The sequence below is a fragment of the Rhinolophus sinicus genome, chromosome X (assembly GCF_036562045.2).
Source record: "Rhinolophus sinicus isolate RSC01 chromosome X, ASM3656204v1, whole genome shotgun sequence".
Taxonomy (NCBI): Eukaryota; Metazoa; Chordata; class Mammalia; order Chiroptera; family Rhinolophidae; genus Rhinolophus; species Rhinolophus sinicus.
The window spans coordinates 49199820-49222675 of record NC_133768.1 but is presented as its reverse complement, the minus strand read 5'-3'; the positions used below and the strand labels follow the sequence as shown (position 1 = coordinate 49222675).

Sequence of the window (22856 nt, the reverse complement as noted above, 5' to 3'; positions counted from 1 at the left end):
TATATTTTTTAAATTTCTCTTTTAAAAATTGTAGGCCAGTTCCCCCTTTTTAAAGCAAAATCAGAAACAGAAACCACCCAAAAAGCAATAGTCATTAAAATACAAATTCTCATATTCTTTCTAGAATCAAGTGGATATGCTGCTTCAGGAAATGGCAGATGAAGCTGGGTAAGAAGTTCTTCAGATGTTTTGGATAATCTTGATTTGATATCAGGAGGTCCTAAAATTATGTAATGTGGATAAAAATATTTGTATTCAGCACCAATGGTTAGAGTTAGGTTTTTGACCCTAGGATTTAGTGTTGGAAGGACCCTTGAAATAGTCATCCAGCTCTTTGCCATGCTTGCAAAAATGTTCAGAACATTCCAGTATTTTCTTAAAAATCTCTGAAGATACATTAATTTAGTGTGTGATAAGAAATTGAGGAAGGTAATTGAATGAGTCAGGAGAGTTTAAACATTTTCTCGATACCTTCTGTGTTCAGCACATATCAAATGTTTGGATTCTTTTTTTATATAAAAAGAAATGCTGCTACGATCAGGCCATTAAGTCTTAAGCCCATTTTGATTTCTGCAAACTGAGCAATATGTGGCAAAATGTCCAAGGGGTTTAAAGGATTGTAGCATTGCATCATTGCAGCTGGTCATATATTTTTAAAAAATAAATAAATAATTGACACACTTTGTTGTACTGCAATTAGAAATAGGGTATCTATTAATGGGCTGTTTATTTCAGGCCCTTCATGTTTGTGGGGAATGACTTGACCATGATAGTATCTGTGCTACAGAAGTCATGTTATATCAGTATTTTCTAGTGTATTATTTAGTTCAGGAGACCATTGTAGGGAAAGATTAAAATATATTTTTTTCAAAGATAAAGATAAAGATAAAACTGGGTGATACTAAAGTTTTATACTTTATCCTTAAAGATAGAATAGTAGATTGAAATAGGGTTCATATATTCTATTCTTTTCTCCTGGAAAGAGAAAATTTGAAGACACCTGGAAAATAGAGTTGGTGAATAGCATTCTTGTATCTTGATTATGTAGAATGAACAGTTAAGTTTGTCAGCTGTTTAGATCACTAATGTGTCATTAGTAAATTAAAACCAAAGTTAATCAAGTTTGCAATATTTAAGAGCAGGGCTGATGGTTAGGTTGTACACTGTTTTGCTTTGTTAGTGTCCTGATGTAGCTAGCCCACATACCAACAGGGAAGATAGCAAGAAAGGTGATTTTTGTTAAGTATTACAAAAGAGACCAAGGCATTGTGTGTCAGAAGACTCCATTTTAGTACAATGAGGCTAAGGACTTGTTTCCATTCCTACCAAAGACTAAATAAGAACATAGGGCTTGAAAATATAGCAAAGAAGGTCTTGTAAAATGAATATTGCCACATTATAGCCTTGCTGACCCTCAGTGGGAATCAAGTTCAGTAGACAAAGTTTTAGTAAGATTTAGAGCAGGATTTCTTAACCTTGACACTACTGATATTTTGGGCTAGATATTCCTGGAGGCTGTCCTTTGCATTGTAGGATGTTTAGAAGCATCCTTGGCCTCTACCCACAAGATACCAGTAGCACCCCTACCCAGGTTGTGACAGTCAGAAACACATCCAGATGCTGCCAAATGTTCCTGGGGTAGTGGAGGGGTTGGGGCCCAAAATCTAGAGAGTTTAGTTATATCAATAAAGAGTGGAGACTGGAGCAGTAGAAATAGGTAAAATCACTGATGTTGAAATACTGATGCCCATTCTTAAAGATGTTTAAGTATCTGAATTCTGTTTGAATTTGTGATTTCCTCAACAAAATTTTAGTATAGTGTATCTTCACTTTTTAAATAACAACCTATCTATAAACTCTCCTAATGGCTGTTAAAGTTACTTTCTTCCCTGTACAGTGTATTCAAACTGAAGTCAGTATACAGTAGTTGAGAGACAGGCAGAAAGTCTAGTTTATATCCTATAGGAGTCTCCGGTTATAATGGAAATTAAAATCACAGGCCTTGGAGGCAGACCTAGGTTCAAATCTTCTCTGTCACTAGGGTGATCTTGGGCAAGTGTACTTAACTTTTCTAAACCTCAATTGTATGGGTGGGTGCAAGTAATGATTCCTAGTAAGGGCAGCTCAAGAGCTAGACATACTGAATTTGAAGTTAGCTCAAATGTTAGATATGGATCCTGAGGCTACATTTATCTAGCCTTTTTTATCTTTGCATATTAATTTTCCTTTACAGTGTGGGTCATATAGTAACTTCCAGTAAATTGAATACATTGCATGACTTATTTTGGTGTTTTGTTCAGACGACTAGATCATTTTCCTGTCTTTTATTAGTTTTTCTATCGTAAGATCACCTACGTGGGTCACCATTAGGGCTCAACAAAAAAATGCTTTAAAAGTAGCTAATTCATTTATCCTGAGGTGGACAATCAAAAGATGTTTAAGTTCTGTTTACATTTATTAATATTTAAATTGAGGTAAAATACTATGTGGAATATTTGTTTGTAATAAGCCTATTTTATTGCTTATAATTACATAAGAAGGAAAATGACTATATTAACGTTCATTTATGCTAATTATTTTTAAATTGTAGCCTTGATCTCAATATGGAACTACCACAGGGTCAGACAGGATCTGTTGGCACAAGTGTTGCTTCCACGGAACAGGTAGAAGTTGGATTTTATCTTGATTGGTATGAACTTCATGCATGAATTACATATATGTTATGTATATATTTATATGTATATGTAAATAAATATATATATATATACCTTTTATAAAGAGTATTTCTCTTTTATAAAGTATTATAAAGTATATTCTTTATTAAAAAGTATTATAAAGTATTATACTCTTTTATAAAGAGTATTTTTCTACTATAATATGACATCATTAATTAGCAAAATGCAATTAGCCTTTAGCATCTCAATGATGGACATTTTCTATTTGCATGCACATTTCATTTAGAGATTGGATTAGCTCCCCTTCATAGCTTCTGCTCTGTTAAGTTCTCCACTTATTTTGAAATGTTTAAAAAAATATTTTTTTTAATTAAAGTTTATTGGGGTGATAGTTGTTAGTAAAGTTACATAGATTTCAGGTGCACAATTCTGTGTTACATCATCTATAAATCCCATTATGTGTTCACCACCCAGAGTCAGTTCTCCTTCCATCACCACATATTTGATAAAAATAAACTCTTAATTTTGGTTCTTGTGTGAATTTTTGAGAAAATGTTTTAATTTTATTTAAAATGTGAGCTATTTAAAATGTTAGTGATTTATATTTGTCATAGTCTTCTGACTTAAAATTTGCTTCCTCCAGGATGAACTATCACAGAGACTTGCTCGTCTACGTGATCAAGTGTAATTTAAAGAACCAGTGCTTTTGTTTACATCACCTGCTTCTGAAATATTTTGTGTATAGATAGATAAGTTGTACTCCAATTACACTAAAAACACCATATACTACAGAATGCTTAAACACTATTTATGTGTATTGCTTTCTTTTGCCATGCTGTACTTTCCAATACTTTAAGAAATTCCAGAGTTTCCATCTTGACAGATTTTACAGTTCTATATATCATGTTAAAAAGTGTGACGGACTTTTTTTTTGTAGATGTCTTAGCTTGTATATGAAACATCTTCCTAAAAAATTACATTAAAAATCTAGCACCAAAGTACTACAGAAATAAAGTACTTTATACAGAATAATGTATAGGATAAAGGTTTTGGTTTCTTTTTAATTCAAAGCAGTTTTAAACCCCTGTCTGCATTCACATGTAATGCATAAAAATAAAAGGAAAAACATGTTTACTTAAAATGGTGACATAGCCAAAAACACCTCATTTAGTGTCATACAATGGAGAGTGCCATTTTTTGTGTTTTATGTTTTCTGTTTGTTTTTGTTGTTCAAGTGGAAATAGAGTTGATTTTTAATCTGCTTTTAAATTTTAAATTATTGGAATTTTTACCAATTTTACTAGTAATCTAATGACCATTTGAATTCCTTAAATTTAAAACAATTTTTCATTGATAATTTCCCAATATAACTAGAAAAAAAATCTACAACATTAAATCCGAGAAGTTAAGGTTTGCTCAATTTTTAAATTTTTTCTTTGCTAAATATCACTGTTGTTAAAACTCAGAGAAATTTAACCTTTCATATTTTCAAAGAAATTTGAAACACATTTTTAATGATTCTATTTCTACTCTACCCTTGTTACACTGTATTTTAAAAGATTAATTTACCTGGACTTAGTATCATTTACATTTTCCATTGGAATGTTGACTGCTTTTTGAGAATCTTGGCCTACATTTTTAAGGGAACCAACAACAACAACAACAAAAACAAAACAAATTTGAACCAATTCAAGTAACAACTACTGTAAACCCTGGTTAAATGTGTTTGTTCTTTTATTTTAAACAAAAACTCTTTAATAACTGGAATAAATGAAGTGGAAATAAATGTTAGAATAAAATGTTTTTCCTAGCCATGCGAACAGTTTCCAGTCCAATGGAAATTGGATGCACAACCTAGTGGGTGAGGGCACTGAGAAGTCCTAAGGTCATAAAGAAGAATAAACTCTGGAAGGCCAGGCTACTTGGGGAAAAGCATTTGATGGCTAGCTGTTCTACTTTCCATTTCCCGAGAAATATTTCTGTTTTACCACTAACATGAACAGATTAACATATGCCTGCAATTTTCTGATATGACGTTGGACAATTAAGTTCACAAACTTGTTGCAATGATGTTGCTAACATTTTTTTGATGTCAGAGGGATTATTTATTATGAAGTTGTACCAACTGGCCAAACAGTTAACCAAGTTTACTATTTGGAAGTGCTGAAAAGGCTGCATGAAAAAGTTAGACAACCTGAACTTTTCGACCACAATTCATGACTCTTGCATCATGATAATGCACCAGCTCACACAGCACAGTCTGTGAGGGAGTTTTTAGCCAGTAAATAAATAGGGACACCCTATTGGAACACCTTCCCTACTCACCTGATCTGGCTTACAATCATTTCTTTCTTTACCTGAAGATAAAGGAAATGTTGAAAGGAAGACATTTTTATGACATTCAGGATACCAAGGGTAATACGATGACAGCTCTGATGGCCATTCCAGAAAAAGAGTTCCAAAATTGCTTTGAAGGGTGGACTAGGTGCTGGCATCAGTGCATAGCTTCCCAAGGGGAGTACTTCGGAGGTGACTGTAGTGTTATTCAACAGAGGTATGTAGCACTTTTTTCTGAGACGAGTTCGGGAACTTAATTGTCTGACCATGTATAGCAGTCTAAAAAGTGCAGACATGACCAAGCTATATTTCAGCAAGTACTATACTACTAACCTAGGTTAAGTAGGTAAGGTATTTTTTCATTACTTACTGCATGATTGGTCCATGAAATAATTTTAATATTTCATTAATTTCTATTGAAGAGCAGATCTGTTTAGAAAAATCTTTCCATTGCTAAGTCATGAAGGCATTCAAAGTGCAATTATGGATACTCTTTTTTGCTAAGCATTCATATATGTTCCCTACTGTAAATGACAGAGTATATAAATGAAGATTATTTTCACTGGTTAATGAAATGAGAAATTACTTTTTTGGTAAATTTGGTTTAAACCTATGTAACTTTCTTGGTACTTGACTGTATGGTGTGACTTCAATGTGGTAATTTTCCATTGTGTTTATACTTGATGCTTTGTCCTTTCTACTTAAAGGGTAAGTTTGTTTATATTGGAACATACTGGGGAGCCACAGAAGAGATTCTGGCAGACTGAAATATCTATGAAATAGAATTTTCTTATTTTTCCATTGGTGGGAAATGTAGCTTTTGTTCTTTTGCATTCAATAAAAAAATTGATAAATTGTTAATACGGCTTACTTAAATCTAGAAATATAAATGGTTCTGATCTAAATATAACTGCTCATAGTTTTATTTGTTTATCAGCCATATCAGATTTGACTTTTAAAAATATTGTTCTTTGATATTACGAGGTGTGACCAAAAATACGGTGAATGTTTAAATTAAAAAATGTATTATAGTAAAAGACGCATTGCCATTAATCCACCTCAAAATACTCTCCCTCACTTCGAACACACTTATCCCATTGTCCTTGCCACTTTCTGAAGCAGTTCTGGAAGTCCTCTTTCATGAATGTCTTTAGTTGGGCTGTTGTGGCTGCCTCAATGTCCTGAATTGATTCAAAACATTTTCCTTTCATGATTTTGACTTTAGGGAATAGCCAGTAGTCACATGGTGCCAGATCTGGTGAATAAGGTGGATGAAAACACACTGTAATGTTTCTATTTGAAAGAAATTGCCGTACCAGAAGTGATATGTAACACGGAGCATTGTCATGATGGAGGATGTATAAAGACACTCATGAAAAAGGACTTTCAGAACTGTTTCAGAAAGTGGCAAGATCGATGGTATAAGTGTTTGAAGCAAGGGGGGAGTATTTTGAGATGATTAATGGCAATGTGTCTTTTACTGTAATAGTTTTTTTTTTTTTAATTTAAACATTCATATCTTTTGATCACACCTCATAAGTTTTACTTCTGGAATTATTATAAATAACAGTAAAAAGTTCTTTATTACAATTGTTCTTAAACCAAGAGCCCCACCAACCTGTACCTTGTTAGTATAAATTACATTTCTAGTTTGATAAGTGATTCAATTATTGAAAAGTAACACATGCCAGACTATACTATCTTGAAAGGTAAACATCATAGCACCTTTAATTTACCTTCAGTTTTAATTCCTTATCAATCAGTTTTGTCCTGATTTTTTTCTAAGTATTGGACTATATAATTTGATAGACTATGTAAGGTCAAATGCTCAGAAGCATTTTACTGCACCTTCACCTTCCTTGTAGGCAATGTGGCTATTGTTTAAAGAGTTTTTAAAAAGCATCCCCGACAAAAATTATATCCCTGTTCCTATGCCTTGATGCCTAAAATCTTCCACTTTCCTGTGAACCATCTTAGGTAAACATTAGGGGCTGCGTTATTTTATCTGGTTAATTTATTACCAATCATTGCTACAGAGAGGAAACAGGAACAGGAGATAGAATAGGTAAATTATGATAAGAGGTGACTTTGCTTTATAGTTTAGAGAGTTACAGGAATGGAACCTTGGACAAACTATCTGAAGAGAATCTAATAGTACTAGTTATTTATAAATAAACAAAATGATTGATGGGATGCCAAAGACAAACAGCCTAATAATTTTCTACATAACAGCTCCAAGATAGACTTAAGTTGGCTGTAGTGTAGACTGTAGAGGAAAAAGCCCTGGATCCAATCTGTGGTGATTGAAGTGTGTTTCTAGCCCTAGCTCTGATACTGATTTCTAACTTGGCTATTTCTCTTACTTACCCCATTCTGGGCCTTAGGTTCTCTTTCTACGAATCTTTCCAGAGTATAGTATATCCTTATTTAAAGGCATCAATGGGTTCCGTGACTTTAAGTGAAACAACATTTAATGAAACCAAGTTTATCATAAGCTAATTGATACAAACAGGAGTTAAGTTCCTACAGTATCTCAACATTATAATGAAATGATGTTGAACAAAGCATTATTTGAGGACCTGCTGTATATTGGTTGTACAAATTGAAGTGAGTTGCTGTACTACAGTACATTTCCTCTATTCTCTGTTTGCTACCATTCCCCCAAAATAATTCCAAATGCTGTAGTAAGATGTTATGTGTCTTAGAATTTTTTATTTTTATTTTTTTTGGTCTCAGGAGACCTAGAGAACATCTAGTTCATCCCACCATCCATTTTACAGAAAAAGAGATCAAAGAGATTTAGATCCACCATTTTACAGAAGAGGAGACCAAAGAGATTTAGATCTGTTGAGCATCTCCTTACATTAAGAATAGTTCTGGGTATTTTGATATATTGTGGTTTATTTAATCCTCAAAAGAATCATGTGAGCAGCTGGATTATTGTTATCTCAATTTTCAGAGAACAGGAAACAGGTTAATTGTCTAAGTAAATTGCCAAGATTCATATAGATACTAAAAAACAGCTGAGATTTTATTACAAATGTGCCTCACTTCAAATCCAGTGCCCATGGCATTGTGCTATACCTGGATTCTAACTGGAATTACATGACAATTCTGTCTCATCCACATAATTTTATTCCCACTACTACGATTTTGTGATTTTATTGCCAAGATAGACAGTGAAAGCTGCTTGTCAAATTCTTGACTAGGAGTAGTTCAACCTGAGAAAAACAGGTGTTTAGCAGTGTGTTTCTAGGCAAGGATTGCTTCTTTTTTCTTCAGTCTCAGGTATCAGAAAAATATGACTTTCTTCCAATTTGGAAATCATAACCATTTTTCCGTAAGTTAACAAATGGAATTAATTTGTTACAAAGTTAAGTTGTATTCATACACAAGCGTTTCATTTTCTACACTGGAAAATGCTCCCAAGCAAAAAAGATATATCGGGAAAAACCATTAGACTGAAATAGCAAAAATAATATATCCAGCCAACCGATAATGCTGTTTATGTTTTTGTAAATATACTACTTCCCTACTATAGTAGCAGGTACAAAGTTCTTGGAAATGCCTTGCTACAAATAAATGGCTAATGTGCCTGTTATACTTAATAAGTAGTTTATATATTAACCACTAACTTATGAGTTATTTTGTTTGCCAGATAGCTAAAAGCCTTCCAGCCTTCAGTTAGAGAAGTTCACATAGAACGTTAAAGGAAAGTTTATGCCTAGTAAAATAAATTACTTGTTCTGTTTTATGTTTGTTTTCAAATTTAATAAGGGAAGGGGAAAAGTCTTCATTTAATGTGTTGCTTGGTCATTTAAACAAAGTTGGGCCCATGTACCAGATGAAAGATCATAAAATTATTTCTTAGAATTCTTTCTTAAACTTGATCATGCCGGAACTTGACCTGTTTAGCTTTTGCTTTATGAAAATGACATGAAATCATTGGGAGGAAAAAGATTAAAAATTTTGGAAAACAGCATTATTGCATAGTGATCTTATGTCACTTCAGTAAAGGCATTTGGGTGTTGAAGTAACACAATAATTAACAAGGCCTTTCCATATGGAATTTTGATAATTTCTTTAAAATGAATCAAACATAAAGTGTCGGGTTAAATGAAAGATGTAATGGGAGAGTAACATCACCAAGATGGCAACATAGGTTGTTCCTGACTGCAAGCCCCCTCCCAAGAACAACTAACCAACTATTCAAGGATAAGACACCACAGAGAATTCTAGAACATGTGTGTGTAGCTGAAGCACCCTGGCCCTGAAACAAGAGACCAAGACAGACTGCATTAGAAGGGTAAGAGAAGCTGCTGCACATTGACTACATTGCCCCTCCCCAGGCCAGCATCGCACAGAGAGGTATCCCCTGAGCCTCTGCTTTCCTCAGTGGGGAAAAGAGAACTCAGGGATGATAATCAGCACCCCCAGCATTCTGGGTTGCTTTGTGGGAACCCCATTTGGATCTCACACCATGGGGGTTGCACAGGACTGTGTGAGTCTTAACCACTGGGAATCAGAATGTAACAGAGAAGGGGGAGGGACATGCAATAACCAGCACACAGACTTGGCGGCCCAGGTTCATACCTGCAGTGCCCAAGTAGTAATCACAACCAGTGGCTTTTCTCATCTCCAGAACCAAGCTGGTGGTGCACTCTGACCAGAGAACTTGGCATGGTACAGATCTGCCTGATTTGGATCCTCAAAAAATGAGTTTTGCCAACTTAGGTTTGCCCACACCCAGGCAAGGCACTGAATTATACCTCCTGTAATATTGACATTTTAACAATATTCTTACAATCCTCAAAAGAAATGCTAAAGGGAGTTCTTTGAGTGGAAATAAAAGAATGCTAATTATCATAAAACAAAAAAGGTAGTGTAAATCTCACTGTAATGGTGAATACAGTGTATATCAAAATAATATATACACATTTTAAGAAAGGAAAAATCTATTAAAATTGTAATACTCAATATATACCGATAACAAAAGATGAATGAATACAAGTTACGTTTGACTTTTACAATTACAAGAGGTGCTTGAAGTGATTACCATCAGCGTAATTTTAATAGTTTTTTCCTTTCTCAAAATGTGTGTACATTTTTTTGGCACCCGCTATATATAGTCAGATTTTGCAATATGGTAATAGTGTACTTACAACTGTAGATTAAAAGTTAACAATCGAGTAAAGATAATCGTAACTTACATAATATAAAAAATGTAAATTATAAGAGTAATAACCAAAAATGTGAGAGAAGAAAAGTTTACAAATTATATTGAAGTTGTTATTTAAAATAGGGTGTTATCAGTTTTAAGGTATTTTGTATGAGCCTCATGGAAACCACAAGGGAAAATCCTGTAGTAATTATACAAAAGAACACAAAAAAGAAGTCAAAGCATACTGGTATCTACAGAAATCAAAACACACACAAACACACAATGCAATATATAGATAATGTATTATAGAATTGTACACTTGAAACCTTTATAATTTTACTAACCAGTGTCACCCCCAATAAGTTTAATAAATAAAAAATAAAACACACCAAAAAAGACAGCAGGATAAGAAACAAGGAACAAGGAATCTACAAAACAACCAGAAAACAATGAACAAAATGGCAATAGTAAGGCCTGACCTATCATTAATTACTTTAAAAGGTGAAAGACTGATATGATCTGAAGAGAAACCAGAGTACTCAATGACTTTAAATGTAAACAGATTAAATTATCCAATTAAAAGACAATGGATTAAAGCTGAATGGATTAAAAAAAGATCCAACGATATATTATGTATGATATTCACTTTAGCCTTAAAGACACACATAGACTCAGAGTTAGGGATGGAAAAAGACATTTCAAGCAAATGGTAACAATAACAAAAAGGCAGGAGTAGCTATACTTAAATAAAATAGACTTTAAACTAAAAATCATAAAAAGAGACAAAGTCATAATGATAAAAGGGTTAATACATCAAGAAGATATAATGATTGTAAATATTTATGTACCCCATAGCAGTGCACCTAAATATACAAAGCAAAAACTAACAGCTTAAAAGAAGAAATGAACACTAATACAATAATAGTTGGGGACTTGAATGCTCTCAACAATGGATAGATTATCCAGACAGAGAATCCGTAAGGAAACAGCAGATTTGAACAACACTGTAGCACTGTAGACCATATGGGCCTAACAGACGTTGCAAGGCATTCTATCCAATAACAACAGAATATACATTCTTAATCATAAATAGAACATTTTCTAGGATGGGCCATATGTTAGACCACAAAACAAATCTCAGCAAACTTAAGAAGATTGAAATCATACCAAGTATCTTGTCTAACCACAATGGCATGAAACTAGAAATCAATAGCAAGAAGAGAACTGGAAAATTCACAAAAACATGGAAGTTAAACAGCACTGGCTTTAATAACCAATGGATCAAAGAAGAAATTAAAAAGGAAATGAAAAAGTTTCTTGAGACAAACAAAAATGGAAACAACATACCAGAACTTGTGGGATATGGCAAAAGCAGTTCGAAGAGGGAAGGTAGTAGCAATAAACACCTATGAGTACATTAAGAAGCAAGAAAGAGACCAAATAAACAACCTAATTATATGCCTTAAGGAAGTAGAAAAAGAAAACTGAGCATGAAGAAGAAAGGAGCTAATAAAGATCAGTGCAAATGTAAATGAAATAGAGAACAGAAAAACAATAGAAAAGATTAACTAGACAAAGAGTTGGTTCTTTGAAAAAATAAAATTGGCAAACCCTTAGCTAGACTAACCAAGGGGCAGGAGGAGAATGACCCAAACCAAGAAACTTATAAATGAGAAGGAGACATTACAACATATACCACAGAAATTAAAAGGATCGTAAGCTACTATGAACAACTAACTATACACCAACAAATTGGACAACCTAGAAGAAATGGAAAAAAAAATCTTAGAAACATACAACTTACAAAGATGAAATCAGGAAGAAATAGAACATCTGAATAGACCAATTGCCGTGTTTCCCTGAAAATAAGACCTAGCTGGACCATCAGCTCTAATGCGTCTTTTGGAGCAAAAATTAAGACCCGGTCTTATATAAGACCCGGTATTATGCTATGTTATATTGTATTATTATATTATTATACCCAATTTTATATAAGACCATGTCTTATATTAATTTTTGCTCCAAAAGACGCATTAGAACTGATGGTCTGGCTAGGTCTTATTTTCGTGGAAACATGGTACTAGTAAAATTGAATCAGTAATCAGAACTCTCCCAGTGAAGAAAATTCCAGGAGTAGATAGCTTCAATGGTGAATTTGACCAAACATTTAATAGAAGAATTAACACCGATCCTTCTCAAACTTCCAAAAGATCAACAAGGAGGGAATGCTTCCGTACTCATTTTATGAGGCCAGCATTATTCTGATACTAAAATGAAAAAGGATGCTTTTTGATTTACCAGCTCAGTAAGCCTTTTTGAGATTCTCCAGGTGGAATTGCCTATTTACAAAAGAAAGAAAATTGGATCCAAAGCCAAATTCGTTATTCCCATTAGTGTTGCACCCATTGTAAGCTTCGTAAAGAACAGGCATTACTTAGCCAGAGTCAGAATAGTGACACCACTGCACTTGTAAAAGTCCTGAAATTATCCCTTGTAACTTTAAGAAGCCCTGGATCTATGGAAGAAACTTCCTGTTGGTGTAAATCGCCAAGTAGAACCATACCTGAGCCACCTCAATTCTTATGAGGCTGGGTGTGAGGGTAGAGAGTGAGAAAGTGGTTCAAAAAGGTAACACTCATTGAAGTAGGAACTTATCACATCAAATAAGTGTTCATCACTTACTATGCATAGAGTTCAAACTTACTTTCACTATACTGCCCAGATGGGTGTTTGATGATTCCAAATATTTAAAGATTTTGTTTTTGAGAGATGAAGGCAATAACATATAAAGTACCAAGTATATAGCTATGCACTATTTTGCCTGTGTTACTTCATTTAATCCTTCCAACAACCTCGTGAGGTGAATATGATATCATTTTACAGGTAATAAAACTGAAACTCAGGCTGTTACCTGTCCAAAGTAATGGTAATAATAGTTAACACTTTTTAAACTTGCTGTATGCCAAGCACAATTCTAAATGTTCTGCATGAAGAAACTCTTAATCCTCATAACTTCCATTTTATAGGTGAAGTAACTGGTAAGTGGCAGGGCTGAAATTCACACCAAAATATTTCTTGAAGTACTTTACATTTGCAATGAACCCAGCAAGATAATTTCAGATCACATCTGCTCAGGTGGATTTATTATAAAGATATGTAGAGAAATACAGAAGTCAGGACATTATTTTGATAACCATACAACCAAGCCTCATAGATAACTGGAATCTTTACATATTCAGGATACAACAGTAGCTCTAGAAGTCTGATGAGATAGGGGTTATGAATACCTCTAATAAAATTTCCCCTTAGAAACTGATATCTGTTGCTCCTGCTTCTAATGTTACAGCATTGTGATGATGTAATGATCACTATTATCAACTTACTCTACCTGTTTCTACTGCTCCAGTCAGCACCCATTATTGCCATAACCAATCTTTCTATTTTTCATGCCGCTAATCGCCCTACGTCACTACCAAATAGAGAGGATCTGGTGGGCTCAGCCAGTCATCATCCCACTAGGCCCCCTCCTACTGGATGAAATTTTCATGCTAGTCTGCCTCACAGCCAATTGAAAAGCCCATTGTATATGCTGCCAGGGTGGGATAAGGAAGGATTGGGAAGTTCTCAGAAGGGTACAGTGAGCATGAGAAACACCTTAAATGCCCTGTCTTGTACATTGACTCCTAAGCCTATATACGTATGGTTATTTCATGTCATCTCTGTTACTATAGTGTACTAATATTTTTATGGCACTGGGTCTTTAACCTTTTCCATTATCTTGACTGTAGAGTACTCAAATTTCAGATCAGCCCCAGAAAGCACAAATTTGTCTGCAGTATCCCAGCTTTCCCTTTAACACCCATCACCCTACATTCAGGACCCTCCCTCTCATCATGTGTCAGAGCCTGTTGCTTTCCTGAGAAAGAAATAAAATGTTGAGCTCTTACTGTGTACCAGGCATGTCACAAATATCACTCATAATTTTCGCAACAGTCTCATTAAGTGATACGCTATCCCCGTTTTAAAATAGGCTGGGCCTGAGGCTCAGAGAGATGAAGTGACTTAGTTGAAGTCTTAGAGCTAGGATGAGAGAGCCTCCATTGAATCCCAAGTCTGTTTGAATCCAAAGCCTATGGTGTTTACAACTCTGCCAAACTCACTCAGACACTTTGGGAAATCTGCAAGAGAATTTGTATTTTAGGTAATGATAACAGGAACTATTTTAAAAAACACATTTCTTATGTGCCGAGCACTGTGATGAGCACTTTAATAAATGTTATCTCTTTAATCATCACAACAACTCTTTGAGGAAGGTATCATTATTTACCTTTTTTTACAGATGAAGAAACTGAATTTGAGAGAAGTTAAGCAACTTGCCTACGATGAAGAGTAGCAAGTGACTGAGTCCTAATCAGAACCTTGGCTCTTACAGTAGACACACTACTTCCCATTTTAAGGCCTTAATAAGAGGACAATGCTTAACACAAACACTGCCAATAGAATTTGAGGCATGATTGCAAGGCTTACAAGAAGATATTTATTTTTTAGTGGGAGATTATCATGAATCTATTTATAAGGCTATCCCTGTCTGAATCATTTATCTTCTTGTTTATTTGGAGCCAAACATTTTAGAAATGCCCTCTCTTGCCCATTGCCCAACTCCATTCCCTAAATTAAGCCTTAATTCAACAATAGAATGACTCTTGATGTCCACCTTATGCAGAGAGGATCATCTCTTTTGAGCCCTTTACTTTTTCTCCTGGAGCAAGTTGTGCTGGGTTACCATGGAAACTGAGTCTGACCAGCTAGAGATCACTGCTTTTCTGAGTATGGCAGACTGTTAGGGACATTGGGGTTTCACAGAGTTTCATTGTCTTAAGCCTTCTCCACATGAACAGTCTCTTCTCATTTAATTCAGTCCTGGAAGGTGGAGGCTGAGGACTGCAGATACCAGGGCAAATACAGCAAGACTCTCCTGTAAGTCACTGCTTCTCTTCCCCAGTGGGTTGATTCAAAGAGAAGTGATCCTGGGTCATTCCAAGTCCTTGGAATATCCACTATTAATTAAGCAGTCATTTCATACTTAATACCGGGAGCTGCAAGCCAGTGTAGACCAGCATTTTGCTGTCCTGGAGTGTCTTTAGAACTTGTAAATCTTCCACTGAAAGCAGCTCACTGGGAGGGGGCAGCAGCGGGCCACTCAGGGTTCTCCAGGTGACCTGTAGAGTACAGACCACTACAAAGGGTCATTGTGTCTTCTCTGGCCCTTGGGCTACCTCTTCTGGACAGGAGAGGAGCCTGCAATGGCAGCCAGTTTCACCTTAGGCTTCTTTTCGCCCTAGGAATACCAAGAAAACCATGCTATTTATGAATGTCTGACCTTCCTATCCCCTCATAGAACAAATGGGGACATTGAGACTCAGAGAAAGACATGCCTGGTAAATATGCTGTATCCACATTAAATCAGTGGGCCTTCTTGGCTCTAAGATATGAGGAATGATAAAATTAATTTGTATCAAAAGAACACTTGAGTATTTCAGTATAATTTTCTGGAGTGAAAAATTCACAAACAGTTAACCTGTTTTTCTGTTCCTTCCAAATAAGTTGACTTGCTATTTGTTGAAACTCATATGGCAAAGATTTATTTTTTATTACTTTTACCATCATAATTCCATTATTTAATTACTCAAAAATTTGAATTTCTCTACCACCTACTAACTTACAGGGTGCTTTCACATGTGCAGGGAAATTTCACAACTCTAAAGAGGGAGCCAGGACAGGATATTAGTAATCATTTTATAGATTAATATCTGGAGGTGAAGATACTGAGTGATCTCTCCAAGGTCAAACCCAACCACCTGTTTTGCCAAGTTCCTCGGAGTCTCCCTACTTTCTCTGCTCTAGAGAATATTGGTACCTATTGCCCAAATTCCACCTAACAAGCAAATTATCTTACCCACTCCCAAAGATAGAGAGGGTATGGTGTGAGAAATATTTCAAAGTCCCCCATCCCCACCATATCACACATGTGAAAAATAAAACAAAACTTTACCATCAGCCACAATGGCTCGCTTCCCACTATTTGATGCATTCTTTTTAGTTGTTTCCTTTTATGGAAAGTCCTTGAAATAAATATCCCATTAAGCAGTACCAACCATTTACACATTCAGTGTGAATTTCTGTATCCAGCCCTAGTCAGATATTAGAGAAATAGAAATTCAGTCAAATTAGATTTTGACTGGGGTGAGAGTTAACATGTATAATGCCCACTGCCCAGAACTAGAATGCTAGAGAATTGGGAATCCAAGGCTGGGCGAAGTGAGGGGCATGTCTGGTAGAGTCACTAAAAGGAAAGGTGAGAAGTGTATGTTGGAGACAAACTGCCAACCTCCCCATTCTGCTCAGAGTTTGTCATCCCAGAATGGATTACCTCAGTAGCTGTTAGGACTGGGACACACATTTGCCAGCCTCCGTCTATTTGTTATAACCTCCCCAGTCACACTGGAAAATATCTTCATTTCTCTGACACTGTTCAGTGGGAAATAATCAGATCCCAACCATTTTGATGTATTTTACAAGCCTTAACATTTATTTAATGCTATACAAATATGTGCCACTTTAATGGTATATTTTCCAAATTAGAAGGGAGTGGAAAGGACAGCTCTCATAAAATAGTGCTGGAAAGGGAAAAAAAAATACCCCAAAGCTGCCTCTACTCTGTTACAAAAACCTCATTCAGAGCAGCCTCTGATCTGTCCACTGCTTTTGAAAACAGCACAGGGAAATTGACAAGGACTCACCTTAAAATTAATGTGATAGCTTCCTAGAAGGATGTCTTCTGCCCCAGAATATCTCCACACTATCTGTCAACTGAAGTATCTTAAATTCCACCATAATAATATCCCTGGGGTGTATTAAAGTATCAATACTCTTTTGGAGGGGAACCTTAATCTGCTAAAGCTCAAAATGTAATGCTCAAACCAGCAGCATTAGTATCTACTGGTAATTTGTTACAAATGCAAATTATCAGTCCCACCCCAGACCTAAAGAATGGGTCTGGAGAGGCAATCCATGTTTTAACAAGCCTACATGTGATTCTGATGCATGCTGAAGTTGAGAAACATTGCCTTAGTAGGATTTAATTTATCAAGTACCTCTTATCCTGCATAGTAGCTTATCATTATAACTTTTTTAGCCTTATTACATGCCAGATACTGGCCCATTATAAGGCTTATCTCATTTAATTCTCAGAATAAACCTACATAGTTAGCATTATTATTTCCCCTATTTTTTTTTGTTTGTTTTTATTTTATTTTATTAAATTTATTGGGGTGACAATTGTTAGTAAAATTACATAGATTTCAGGTGTACAATTCTGTATTACATCATCTATAAATCCCATTGTGTGTTCATCACCCAGAGTCAGTTCTCCTTCCATCACCATATATTCGATCCCCCTTACCCTCATCTCCCACCCCCCACCCCCCGCCCCCCTTACCCTCTGGCAACCACTAAACTATTGTCTGTGTCTATGAGTTTCTGTTTCTCATTTGTTTGTCTTGTTCTTTTGTTGTTTTTGGTTTATATACAAAGAACAGCATGAGCATTTTACGAAAGAGATTGAAATCTTAAAAAAGAACCAAATAGAATTTTTGGAGATTAAGAACTCAATAGAAGAAATTAAGAATGAAATAACCAGCTTAGGTAGTAGAGTTGACCAGATGGGGCATATTTCCCCTATTTTTAAAATGAAAAAAACAAAACAACAACAAAAAACTATGTCAATGAGATTAAGTTACCATCCTAAGCTAGCTAGTAAGTGATGGCATCTATAGTAGATCTCAGGCCTTCTGCCTCTAGATCTGTGATTTTTGACCCTGGTTCTACATTAATATCACTTGGGAGCTTTAAAAAATCCCAAAGTAAAGGTCACACCCCATATCAATTACCTCAGAATTCTGGAGGTTGGGCATTTTGGTAACTTTTAAAAGCTCTCTGTATGATTTCAATGTGCAGCCAAGACTGAGAACATTTGTTCTGAATCTTGACTGCATATTAGAATCACCTGGAAAGCTTAAAAATTGAATCTTAATTTCACCAATTGGATCTAATTATCTATGGTTAGGCTGTTTAAAGATGGGGATTGAGAACCCCTGTTGTAGAAATTGCTTTACCACCTCCTTGAGCTTTAAAGAGTAGGACCTGTGAAATGAGTCTTGATTGGTGCTGGGGACATATTGGGGAGGGAGATGTCAGGAGGCAAAACAGACAAATTGTATTCACAATTTTCCCAAGAGTTTGCCTGCCCAAAGCAGGTTTATAACCCACCCACCCCTTCCTTAAGTTTGGAAGTTTCTTCTCTTATCCTTATCTCCTATTCCCAAAGGCAAGACTCCATTTGTGCCCTTATGAGAGAGGGAATATATGACATAATAGTTAAATGTAAGGCTCTGAAACCAGACTGGCACTTGCTACCTAGGTGACCATGGGCAAGTCATTGGAGCGCTTTGTGCCTCAGCGTCTTCATCTGTAAAATGTGAATAATTGTATTACGTACCCACCATAAAAGTTTTCAAAGGGTCGAGAAGACTAAGGGAGATGATCCATGTAACATGCTTAATACACTGACAAAGAGTGAGTGATCAATAAGTGTTACCTAGCCTCTGAGCCTCAGTTTCTTCATGTGTCAACTGAGGATGAACATATCTCAGAAGGCTATTGTTATGATCAAAACACATTATATATGTGGATATCACTTTATAACCTGAACTAGACCTTGTAGCTATAAGAGTTAATGAGTTCTCATCACCTTCCTTAAGGTAAATCGAGTAAGGGTTCTTGTCAGAGAGGTTAAAGGACTCCCTAAAATCTTTGAATCTTGAGGCTAGAAAGGTCTTTAGAAACCATTAGTCCAACACTTTCATTGTTCACATGATACAAATGGAAGTTAGAGAGGAAAAAAGACTGGTCCAAAGTCACCAGAAATTAGTGACAGGTTGTTGCGTCCAGCGCATCACGGGCAGTGAGAGAATGAGAAGGGGTGGCAAAGGGTTAAGAAAGAAACAGAAATCAAGAAAGTTTTGAAACAGGGGCCAAGGGTCTCACAGCTCAAAGGACTGAGAGCCCCGAATCGGGCCACCTTGTGGCTTTTATTGATGCACATACAAGGAAGTAGCATTGTTTTTACTATGTCTGTGAGTCTCACACACCATACCAGAAAACTGGTTCAAACCAATCACCCTTTCCTGCTGAAAGTCCCATGATGTATAAATAATTATTGTTTGTACCTCCCCTGGGGACAAAACCTTTATGTTAAAAACTTACTGAGATGGAGAACTGATGTTACCACTTCCCAAGCAGGTTGTGGGAAGGAATACAGACACAGAGGCAGAAGCTCTCCTTAGACGGGGAATGGTGGGGGGCTGTGCCTACCTCTATCAACCCTGTGAATTCTCCTGGTGGTTCCCCACACGACTGTGCCTGTCTTAGGTTGTTCCTTTCTTAAGGAATCTTACCCGTCCTTGGCTAGCCAGCCATCCTTTGGGGCCAAACAAGGAGATGGCATAAAGGTGAACCAATGTCCCTGAAAGGAATAGTCTCACAGATTCTTCTTTCTTTATAGGGGTAGGTACGAGGGGACAGAGGCATGCTGCTATGTGACAACAACAAGGCTAAGAGGAAATCCCAGGATTACGGATTCTGGGTTAGGCTTTTGCTTCCATCTCATATTCTCTATGTCTTTCTGTCCCAGTCTCCCTGCTTTCCCCATCATCTTGCAACTCCCAAGACCTACTCTTCATGTCCTGAACTGTAAACATGGAGGCTGAGCTGCCATGTACCATTAAACAGCAGGACTGCTGCTTTCTAGAGGCCATAGAATTAGTGTTATCAATTAAGATCCCCCCTCACAGCCTGTGTACAGTGCAGTCTGTGTGAGTCAGGAATTTAGGGATCCCTCTGAACTGAGAAATTAAGGTAGCATATTTTTAATAGTCTATACTTTGGTAATTTGTTCAGTACACACTGGTCTGGACTCTCCAACACAATAAATGGAAAACTTGAATAGTCACATCAGGACTTCTCTCCCCTCCCTTATCTAGCTTGACAGTTTTTGTTTCTGGTTAGATTAGATGAGAATTTTAACAATTGATTGGAGGTTAGAGGTTGGTTGAGGGAGGGTAGTGTGTTGAATCCTAAAGTTAAGGCCTACCTTGTGCCAGATAGGGTAGAGGAATTCGTATGCAAATGCAGGGTTAGTATGGTCACTTAAAAGTCACACTCTTGAGAAATTATCTCCCTGATTTTTAAGGTATGGGGCCTGAAGTCCCACCATTATCTATTTATTGTTGCTGCCCCATTTTATACATGAGATTGCATGTGTAAAAGCACCTAGCACCTGTCTACCAATAATTTGAAAAAGAGCTAAAATCAAACCCAATAGCATCCCCACTCTCTTTCTCTGCCACACATAATAAAAATAATTAATTAATAAAAAATCATATCTATCAATATTTCCTTTAAAGCTGATCATAAAAAACCTCAATTTGACCTTCAACAGTTTAATGTATAATACCCTTATACATTAATCCCAGTCTGATAGAAAACACTGAGATGAATTGATGTGATGTGTAAGTTGATAAAATCTATGACAATTACACTAAATATTCTTTCAAGAATTTAACAGATGGAGTCACTTTGAACATCCCAAAAGTCCTGTCCTCTCCTCTTCCACAGGCATACTTAATTTCCATGGTGAAATGTTAATGTCCTACTAGATTTCTATTGATTCAGGCAACAGGTGCCCAGATTTATTAAGGTCAAAAGAAAGGCCAAATTATTCAATAAGAAGGGGGTGTGGAATGCTGCTAGAAATCCTGTTTTATTTTAAAGTTAGAACATATCCATTTAATAGCCCTCAGAGCATATGTGTACCCTTTAATTTTTCAGAGTTTAAATTCCAAACAATGGTTCTAAATATGTTTGCTTCAAAAGAGAGCCAGTTGGCAGGAATAAGATAACCTATACACTCATATGCCCACATTTTGATAGCATGGAATCAGTAGTATGCTGAAGCTGAGAGTGGCTCATGACAGACTATTGTTAAGTTTTCAGGAAATTTGCGAGTTGGTTGACTTCAGGTAGCTTGAAATTGACCTTAACGGGGGCACATCCTCCAAGACAAATCAGGGCTCTTTTATTTTAATCGTCTTCAGAGAGCGGGTTGTTGAAATTATATTACATTATGCTGCATGGAATTAAAATGACCATTTTTCTTATTGACATGTTCAAGCAAACATTATGAAAACAGCAATTTTTCCGTTTCTCATCCCAACAAAGCTTATATGACATTCAGAACTCCAGTTTTTATTTGATTAATGATAGCATGGTTTTGTAGCTTGATAGTTTTTGTTTGTTTGTTTGTTTGCTTTTTCTGCACTTTAAAAATGTTGCTCCACTGTATTTCTGCTTGCATTGTGCCTGGCGAGAAAAGTGCTGCCATCTTTATCTTTGGTCCTCTGTATGTAACATGTCTTTTTTCTTTTTCCTTTGGCTGATTTTGCTTTTCTCTTTGTCACTCTTTGTTGAGTTTAGTTCTTTAGCAATTTGATTAAGATATGCTTTGGTATAGTTTAGTTTTCTTCAAGTTTCTTGTGCTTAGGGTTTGTTTAACTTCTTAGATCTGTGAATTTATAGTTTTCATCAAAGATAAAAACTTTTCAGCCATTATTTCTTCAAATATCTTTCTGCCTCCCTTATTTCAGGTACTTCAACTACACATATGCATATATTAGGTCTCTTGAAATTGTTCAAGAGCTTACTGATGTTCTTTCCACTCTTTTAAATTCTTGTTTCTGTCTGTGTTTAATTTTGTGTACCTTGTATTTCTGTGCCTTCAAGTTCACTAACATTTTCTTTTGAGATGTGTAATTTTGTGATTTGCTGTTAATCACAGCCAGTGAATTTTAAATCTCAAGCAGTATAATTTTCATCTTGAGAAGTTTGACTTGGGTCTTTTTTTAAAAATAATTTTCATGTCTCTACTTAGCTTTTTAAACATATGGAATATTGTTACAGAATCTGTTTTAACATCATTGTCTGCTAATTCTAACATCTGTGCCGATTCTGAATCACTTTTGATTGATTGATATTTCTTGTTATGGCATGCAATTTCTTCCTTATTTTCATGCCTGGTAGTTTTTGTTTGGATATCTAATGTGAACTTTACCTGTTTGGATGCTGGATATTTTTGTATTCCTATAAATATCCTTGAGTTTTATTCTGGGCTACAGTTAAGTTACTTGGAAAGAGTTTGATCATTCCCAGTCTTCATTGTAAGATTGGTTAGGCAGGAAGAGAACCATTTAGTGGGGGGTCTAGACTCAGCTTCATTATTCCCCACCATTGAGGCAAATGCTTTCTGAGTACCTGTTTGCCTGTAAATTATGCAGTTTTCCAATTTGACTGGTAGTAATAGGCACTAATTCTAGCCCTGGGTGAGCACTATTCTTTGTAATCCTATCAGATAGTTGTTTCTCCAGTAGTTTCCTTACATGCATTCACTGATGAGTGCGAGCTAAATGCCCCCTGCAACTTACCAGGGCTCCTTCTCTGTAGCTCTCTCCTTTCTGGTATTTTGTATTGTGAATTCTAGCCAACTTGGCCTCTCTTTCCTTGTTCCTTTT

The 22856-nt window shown here is 35.9% G+C and overlaps 1 protein-coding gene across 2 annotated transcripts in view; it reads left to right on the top strand.

Moving 5' to 3' along the window:
• LOC109437976 (charged multivesicular body protein 1B2) overlaps window positions 1–5922 on the top strand; it is a 29497-nt gene extending 23575 nt beyond the window's left edge. For both annotated transcript variants that reach the window (XM_019717530.2, XM_019717527.2), the window contains exons 6-8: window positions 125–168; window positions 2591–2663; window positions 3319–5922. In XM_019717530.2, coding sequence (XP_019573089.1) covers window positions 125–168; window positions 2591–2663; window positions 3319–3363 — 162 coding nt within the window. In that variant the 3' untranslated portion in view covers window positions 3364–5922. The remainder of the gene's footprint in view (window positions 1–124; window positions 169–2590; window positions 2664–3318) is intronic.
• Window positions 5923–22856: the final 16934 nt, after the last annotated feature.